The sequence below is a fragment of the Orbicella franksi genome, chromosome 10, assembly GCF_964199315.1.
Source record: "Orbicella franksi chromosome 10, jaOrbFran1.1, whole genome shotgun sequence".
NCBI classification, from domain to species: Eukaryota; Metazoa; Cnidaria; class Anthozoa; order Scleractinia; family Merulinidae; genus Orbicella; species Orbicella franksi.
Window position 1 is genome coordinate 1,071,151 of NC_138154.1, and position 9,073 is coordinate 1,080,223.

Consider the following 9,073-nt stretch of genomic DNA (forward strand, 5'->3'; position numbering starts at 1 on the left):
AAAGTTTGAACAAAAATCTATTGACAGTTTTATTTCAGGGGAATTACCTTAAGCTAAATAGGGACACCTATCTATTCCTTGAACTAATCAGAAGTACTAAAAATATAAATAGTATAACTATAAAACTGTTCTTCATAAATCAATGTTATTTCTAGTCGTTTGACGAAAACTCACTTTTCTGAAGTCGTACCTGAGATACAAAAGTTAACCTTGCAGTCAAACCAAGTGAAGCGTGCCCCTCAAGATTACATTAATGAATTCGTTATTTGAATATTGAACCCGCTAGTCGTTTTGAGAATGCAATAATGAATTGATTATTGAAAAATTGAACCCACTAGTCGTTCCAAGAATATGGCTAATGGGTTTAACATTTACAAAAATCAATTTAATATTGATTTTTGAAATGACTAGCGGGTTCAATATTCAAATAATGAATTCATTATTGCATTCTTGAAACGATTTGCGGGTTCAATCTTCAAATAATCAATTCATTAATGTAATCTTGAGGGGTACGCTTCACTTGGTTTGACTGTGAGACCTTATTCATGATTTAAACCCAAACCACTAATATAGCTTATTTATCATTAAGGAGGCAAAGTCATGCCTCAGTTTAACTTAAACTTGTCCCACTAAAATCTTGAGGTGAGACATATCCCTTATGTTGTCATCCCTTTGAGACAACCAGTCTTACTCCATTTATTGCTTATTTAAAGTGAGTATTCCCTGTAGTTTTATTCATCACAAATAAATTAACATGTTTTTCAACCTATTCCTGACATTTGTGGTACACCCACAATTGCTAAATCCTAATCATCGAAGCCCAAAATCACAGCAAACACATCACTTAGCAATATTTCACAATTTCAGATAAAAGCTACAAATCCCTGTAACAAATATCTAAAATATCATATTTTTAAACTGCAGGAGAAAGAAAAACAGGATGACAGAACGTTCATGCAGTTATGCATGCAACTTAGGTAGCTGAAAAAAAAAAAGTAAAAAATCTCAGGCTTGAACGTGATCTCCGCATGAATGAGGCGAAAAAATATCCATTTAGACTAAGACCTCCTAAGCATACTCAAGATTTGTTCAAAATAGCAAGGCTTCGAATTAACTTGTTTTGTGTTTCTTAGTAACACCGAAACACAAAAATACAGTTCAGAAAAATACTTAAACCACTTCTCACTGACCATATTGGTCTATATTTTACTTGCTACTTATCCTCACTAAACTTACAGTGCTACATACTATTTGTGACACTTACAATACTATGTACTACAAGACACTCTTAATAATAATAATAATAATAATAATAATAATAATAATAATAATAATAATAATAATAATAATAATAATAATAATATAAGGACTTGGAAATCGAAACAAGCCGAATGTGGGACATGAGAACGGAAACGATACCAGTTATCATTGGAGCACTTGGAGCTATCAAAAAGGGACTAGAAACTTATCTTGGAAGAATTCCCGGCCAATTAAGCATCAGTGAACTACAAAAGATAACCTTGCTAGGTACAGCGCACATTTTGAGGAGGGTGCTATCAAGCTAAAAACTGGTTATCCCCTAGTGCCCCAGGACCATGGTTTGGTCTCGGCCCTAAGGACTCTAAGCAAACATTACATGAGGACGATAATAATAATAATAATAATAAAAGGAGGCTTTAGTCACTTTCACAGAGTTCCATTTTGTTAAGTGTTACCCTCAGAAAATAAAGTTGTTGTCTTATCTTAATTTTGGTGTACTATATTCATCAATTAAATTGACTGAGGATCCTGTGCATCAATTTTTAACTTCTTCAATTCTTGCCCATGTCCCATCAGAAGTTATCTTGTACTCATCATTCTTATATTCCATAAGGAAATTTTTCCTTCTGTAAGACAAATGTTTATAAAGATCCCCATAAACTTCACTCAGTGGCTGTGCTCCAGCTAACTGTGCAATAGTCCTGTAGTATTCCTTCTGTCTGTCACCTAAAATGTGAGCATATTTCTTGCCCAACCCAGAGGAGAGTTTTTCTTGAAAATCTTTCTCTTCGTCATCATTCATATCCTTTTCAGATGGTAATTTCTTCTTTCCACTCAAAACTGCTGCAATGTATTGAGCTTGCAGGCTGAACAGTGGAAATGGACACATTTTGAGGCAGAGCCCAATGAATGAGAGTGTGGGGTATCTTGTGTTAAAAATATGTTTGTAAAGATGAGTTACTCTGTTATCACACACCTCAATATTACAAGCATCACTGAGGAATGGAAAAGAGAACTCATAACCTGTACAGAGTAAGATGGCATCAACTTTTCTCTGCTGTCCATCATCAAAATGAACTGTCCCATCTGTGGATACAAGTGATATTGGTCTTTGTTGCTTTACGTTGTCTGGAAGCTCACAAGAAACATTGCCTTTATGGCTAAGGAACACTATCTCTGCCTTCGTTGCAACTTCAAGGCAAATGTCTTGACCCGATGCACCAGCACCAAGAATGATCACATGCTTTCCTTCAAAGACATCAGGATTGCGGTAATCATGGCTGTGCATCAGTAGACCAGGAAAAGATTTAAGACCAGGAATGCTTGGTATTAGAGGAACAAAAAAATGTCTGCAAAGTAAAAGGAAATATGATATACCATATGCTCAGTCTTCATGTCACAAACAACTCAGTCCATGCTAAGGCAGCTCTTTATAGTCATGTGATATGTAAATCAGAGATTTTGTGGTTAAAAATGGCAAAGATGTTCTGACTTTTTGGTAAACTCAAGGCGGTTTATTAAAATCGAGGAAGTGTCAAACTTGTGAATTCTATTTGAAATCTATGTGGTGAAACGTTCGCCACAGAGATGAGGGCAGTAAACAAACTGGTCAGACATTTTCAAACAAATTAAAAATCAAATGGTCTTGATGAGATAACTAATGAGATAACTCAACGGTAATTGACTCCGATGGGCTGAAGGACAATAATGTTTCTTAACCACCGAAAGTCCCATATTTAGAAAAATTATGTACTTGTCTTGTAAACTTACCCAGCACATACAATGACAGCTTCAAACACATGAACTTGGGATTCCTTAGTATTGACATTTGTTACAACTACCTCCCATTGAGACTGGTCCCGGTCTTCACCCAAGAGTGGACTAACACTTGTGATGGCAGAGTTAAAATGAATGCACTTGTACAAGTTAAAGTGACTGGTGTAGTCTTCAAGGTATTTGCGAACTTGCTGATGAGTCATGAATGATTTCCATTCTGAAGGAAATGGAAAATCGGGAAAGGCCATCACTTCCTTGGGAAGATTGGTTCTGAAATATGAATAAAAAACAGAGAGGGAAAACAATACAGAAACGTTTTGTGATAGGTACATTTATTTAAGAGACAGTGGTCATAATACACATTGTAAAGTACAAGGGAAAAACCCATTTCCCTACACGTATCAACTGGACATAGGAGAAGTGGCACTGATGGGAAAGGTTCAAATTTTGATGGAACATCTAGTGTGCATCAGGACAAAGCATCTCATACCGTGAGAGCCAATTCTGGTTTCCAATGCATGAGACCTATTTTCTTACTTGTTCACTTTTCCCCACTGTCCTATAAATAAGTTGTTACGTAAGTTTTGTCCAACTTCACAACCATTGAAGCTCAACCAAACGTTAAAAAATACCTTTTACTTACCTAAGATTTTGGTAAATACTCGAGTAAATTGGAAGCCCTCGTTCATCTGCGCCTGTTTTCTCGTTGTAAACCCATGTTCCACCAACAGAAGAAGCTTGCTCAAACACAGACACGTCAAAAATATCCATCTCACTTGTAAGATGACGAGCCGCAGCCAGGCCAGCACCTCCGGCTCCTATTACACACACTCGAAGCATCTCCATTGTACAAATATTGATGAGAATTCTCAGAGCTGTCGGACGTAACGCCGTAAGCTACCCTGGTCCCAGAGGTTTTTCTTGATTTTTCTTCTTTTCGCGAAGCGGTAGACACGAGTCCCGAAGAGGCGAGAAAGAAAAACCTCTGATTACCTAGCTGTCAAACGCGTCAAATTGATGATTACAAAAAGGACTGATGGTAACTTAGCAGTCACGTGCTTATCAGCCGCTAATGGCTTCCACTCGGGTGGTGGAGAATGGTATCACTTGACCTACTTGGGTGGGGTCAACGCGCGTGTTTGCAAGAATTAATGTTTTCATCCGCAACGATCGCGAAGGTTCTGTCTTGTTAAACATCACTACGGCGCATACTTCTCCACTTACTCGTTTTGTAAGAAGGACTCGGGACTTCCGAATAGAAAGGCATAAGCTTCTTATCTTCGCTGCTCAAACTGGCCACTGAAATGCCACGGTTTCGCAGTTCGCGAGAGTCCACGAGAGACTTACAGGACACACAACCAAAATTGTGGCATGATGAGGGTATGAATAACCTGACAGGTACAGGTATTTGTAGACATCAGGGAGCAACTGAAATATAACTTATTTGGATCAATTTTAGTTTCTGGGCAACCGAGGTCGAATCATGGTAATCGACCTCGATATTGGCAGTATGGCGAACAACACATCCTTGCGATTTATGACTGCGGGCAAGGCTTTCTATTGATGTTCGGTGAGACTTTCAATCTCTGGAAAACGCTCCTCGAGTACTGAAGTCAAAATTTCTTCGAAGACACTGTCAGAAACAATCCATGTCGAACACAGGCGAATCTTGAACGTGTATAAACTGAGAACTGAAGTATTTTGCAAACAAGTTCCTTCCCTGGTAGGGAGGCAAAATGTACCTCAAGAAGTGCCGTGACAGATATCCCCACCGTCCCCTCAGCATTACTAATCAAACGAACCAATCATATTGATTTGCGTGTTCGTAAAAATATCAGCCAATCCGAGACCGAGGGTCAGATCCTGACCCTGGCGTCTGCATGAAAGTGAGATTCAGGTCCAAAGTAACCAGAGGTTTTTGAGTTATTTTTTTGTGAAAAAAATACCTCTTAGTCGGCGCGTCGGTTATGTTATGGACGGTTCAATGGATGAGTGAGTGAGTGAGTGAGTGAGTGAGTGAGTGAGTGAGTGAGAGATGTATGTATGTCACACCAATCAGATTGGATCTACTATAAACAGCCAATCAAATTTCTTGTTGTAAAGGTAAATGGTATGTGAGAAGATTTGATCCCGATAGAGTTCAGAACGGCCATATGTATTCCTCTATAAAAGAGGAGGAAGTATTCATATATTGGGTTTACTTCGACATTTTCTGTGGGTTGGGCTGAGGATTTTAGTTAAATGAACGAGATGAGCCTTGAGGTTTGAAACAGTTCGTGAGTTAGTAGTATGCAAATGCAACGAGATATTTTATTTTTAGTTACAAAGGTAACTTGATACTTTTGTTTTTCACAAGGAGTAAATTCAATTAGAGGTCACGAATCGTCGCGTCTAGTTCTTAGGACATGTTTTAGAGGGGGCGAGACTTTAGATTTGAAACAGTTCTAACGTTTACAATATTAAGTGCGGGTAACGATTGTTTTGTTCTTGCTGCATGCAAATATAACGAGATATTTTTGTTTTTTAGACACAAAGTGTAATTTGACACTCTTGTTTTTCACAAGGGAGTAAATTCAATTAGAGCGGAAGAATCGTCACCACTCTTTCCCACGAGATGTTCGCTATCTTTAGTAACAAATGGTAACTTAACACTTTTGTTTTTTATATGGGAGCAAATTCAATTAGAGCTGACAAGTTATCGGCTATTGTTTCCAGGATATTAAACAAAAAAGAAGCTTTCGTTTCTGGACGGTTTTTACGTCTCTGCAGTAGCAGTTTAATAGTTTTATTTGATGGCATTCATTTCAGTCCGATATTTTTAAAGGTAAAAAGTATGAAAACTGTTTAAATGTTCTTTGAAGACTGCGCGGCACCAAGTTAAAATGCAATTTAATGAAATCAGACCCAACGCGTCAGAGGGTTTTTCCTCTTTCTTTCTATTTTCGGTGAAGTTGTGTTGTGTTATGTTATGTTGTGTTGTGTAAAAAAGTAAACTTACGACTCGTATAAAATGCGAAAAAAGTCTCTAAATTAACTTGAGTATTTTTGAGCAAAAATTCCTCTTGGGGGTTGGAAGGGTTATGTGATCGGTGAGTGAGGGAGTTATGCATGTGCGCGTGTCACACCAATCACAGTGCGGTGAAAGTGAAGAATGATCATCGCAGTTAATTTTCCAATTTAAGCAATTGGAAAGAAGAAGCCTGAAAAAATCAGGGCTTCAAGCCCTGATTTTTTCAGGCTTCTTCTTTCCAATTGCTTAAATTGGAAAATTAACTGCGATGATCATTCTTCACTTTCATCTACAACCGCAGTTCATATATGAATCATTTCATATAAACTTCACATCTAATCACAGTGCGGGTTATATCAAAGAACGAATCAAATTTCCTGTTAGAAAATAAGAATGCATCTACATTAATCTGGAGACGTGTCAGATTACTGTAGTTTGTTCAGTCAAACATTTTATGGCTTACTATTAAGCTATTTTACCATGACCGATGTAACATCGCAACCATAAAAACTCGTCAAATTAACCAAATCATCACTGTACCATGAATGCTTCTATCTCCGACACTTCACACAAAAAAAATAACTCTTGCACGCCTTGCGGGCCTATGTTTCTTCTTTCTCGCCGCTTCGCGACTCGTGTTTCACCGCTTCGCGGCTCTCTCGCAGCTCTCTCATGCGGAGAAAAATCAAGAAAAACCTCTGGGACCAGGGTAGCCGTAAGCCGGAAGTAGCATGAAAGCGAGGCCTAAGGTTCCTTCAGATCTCCCGCGAACTTTGAAAGAGTAAACATGGAGGCGAAAACCTCTTCGATTTAAGTGGAAAAGTTGAAACCAGAAGATATTCCTGGTGCAGTCATAGAAAATGAAAGTCAGATTGGAAAGTGGACTGCGGAAAATTAAAGTTTTGGTTGAAATGTAGACGCCTAAGCCAGCAAGGAAATAAAAAGCAGTTGCTAGAAAAGTAAGAACTCGGCCACTGACCAGAAGTTTAGCAGCTCTCGTAAGCTTGTAATTCTCTTCATTGTGAGTAGCTGTTATTGTTTTAGGGCTCGGGCCATTCTGTACTCTATCAGTCTTAAAAGAGACGACCTTAAATGTCTTAAAATTACCACATGCTAATGAGGCAAAATTTTGACTCAATATGGTCTAAGCTCTCCTAAACGACCATAATCGCTTACGGAAGGTTCAACTGTATTTTGAGTTTCTGAAAGGAGTTTGTTCAATAAAAGGAAAACTATGTGAGACATTTAAGGAAAATGAGTGGATAGGCCCCGAGTGTCTGTAGCGCACACCACGTCCTTACAGAGATGCCACACAACTTCCTTCTTATCACCACCTCTCAGCAACTAACACCTCTGTACATAACAGAACATCAGATGATTTTCAACCTTTTGAGCAGTTACGCAAGTTCTTCGCTGAAGGGAACATTTAATGTGGTGATAATGACAAAATTGAAGCATTTGCTAAAAGGTACATTGTCAACCCTGATCTGGAGAAAGAATATCTTGAGCACCTTACGAATATTGAAATGAGAAAAAAATGGGCGCCAAGAAGAAAATCGTCAGGCGAGGAAAGAAAGGCTACGACGACTATAACTGGGAAACCTAAAAAAACTGAAGACGTACTCCGTGATTTGTTTCTGAACAGACACATGGCGACATGGAACCTACCTGTTTTATAGAAACAAAAAGGAATGTTGATGACATCATTTATGCATCTGTCCTCCAATATGCCATAAGTAAGAACCAATCAAAATGCAAGAATAATTTGACTTATTACGTAATTAAGAAATAGAAAACATGTTCTCTTTGTTCTATCGAGTTTTAGTATAAATCTACTAGCGTTCTATCACGAATGCTGTTCTCTGATTGGCTACGCTACTCACTATCTATTCCGTGATAGATAGTAAGTTGCGTAGCGGTGTGCCCTCGTTTACAAAATGGCGGTCGCTTCTTGGCATTTTCGAAGTGTCTGTGAAGGGGATTTAGATAAAGTTTTGAACGACTAGTAGATTTATACTAAAACAATTCGATTATTCGCTCTCGATTTCTATGCGTGATAGTTGACTCGGGTTGCGCCCTCGTCAACTATCACGCGATAGAAATCTCGAGCTCATGATCTAATTGTTTGATAGAAACAGATTTTAACCAATCAGCACGCGAATTTTCTTATAGCCTGTAGCGGGCTCTAGCGCGATACATGAACGCGCGCGAAGCGCTTCGCGCGCTAATCCGCCTGTACTGCAGGCTAATTTTATTAGGGCTGTTTTCTAATGTTATACAGACATCGAAAGATTTGGAACATGCGTGCGCTGCTCCAACAGCGCAGTAAAGTATATCGCCGGTGAAAAGGCTCCGGCTGGAAGGGCCGAGAAGGAACGGCCGAGAAAGAAGTGGCCGGGAGGGATGGGGTGGGGGTTGGGGCGTCTCCCCTCCTCTCTCTTCTATCCTCTTTCTTCCCGCTTTCTCTTGACCCTAACCCGACTAGAGAACCTGTTCACGGGCTATACAGTATATAAAGGTTGCTCCGATTAGCATTTGTAGAGAAGGTTGCACTTGTTTTGGTCGATGGCCATTTTGATTTTTGTATATCAAGATAGCGTTACCCAACGGAACGTAACTTTATCTCCAGAAATTGACGTATGACCAAATATTTCTTATAACAGTGTAACAAAGTCCATGTGGATAGAAACGACAGGAGCTAAATAGCGTGAATGAGAAATACAAACCGCTTTCCGTAAAATTAATAAGAGTATTACTTCTTCCAAGATAAGCATCAAAAACAACAACAACAACAAAATTTACCGATAAGAAAAACAAGGTCAGTGTTTTTAAAAATACGCTCTCCTTGAATTTTTTGTTTGTCATGCAAGGCTCCTTTTTAGAAAAGCGTTACATGGTCACCCACCTAGCTGAAGGAGTGCTGTTTTTCTCTTTTGGGTCTGCCTGGTTCACGTTCTATACAATACAGACAGTTAAGGGGGTATGGTACCCTAAAATATGGCAATGTTCATGAAAAATTCAATTTCT

At 38.8% G+C, this 9,073-nt stretch overlaps 1 protein-coding gene across 1 annotated transcript; it reads right to left on the reverse strand.

The window, feature by feature from the left end:
- Nucleotides 1-4,065, reverse strand: LOC145499920 (uncharacterized). The gene is made up of 3 exons (XM_081479435.1): nucleotides 3,680-4,065; nucleotides 3,031-3,306; nucleotides 1-2,609 (listed from the first exon to the last, which is right to left on the reverse strand). Exons 1-3 carry the CDS (start codon nucleotides 3,880-3,882, stop codon nucleotides 1,796-1,798), a joined length of 1,293 nt encoding a protein of 430 aa, XP_081335561.1. The 5' UTR covers nucleotides 3,883-4,065; the 3' UTR covers nucleotides 1-1,795.
- Nucleotides 4,066-9,073: the final 5,008 nt, after the last annotated feature.

Excerpts from the sequence above, each read along its gene's own strand:
- LOC145499920 (XM_081479435.1), bottom strand. The coding sequence starts at position 3,882 with ATGGAGATGCTTCGAGTGTGTGTAATAGGAGCCGGAGGTGCTGGCCTG. Across the intron at positions 3,307-3,679 it reads AGTATTTACCAAAATCTTAG|AACCAATCTTCCCAAGGAAG; the intron begins GTAAGTAAAAGG and ends TTCATATTTCAG. Across the intron at positions 2,610-3,030 it reads GCTGTCATTGTATGTGCTGG|ACATTTTTTTGTTCCTCTAA; the intron begins GTAAGTTTACAA and ends TTTACTTTGCAG.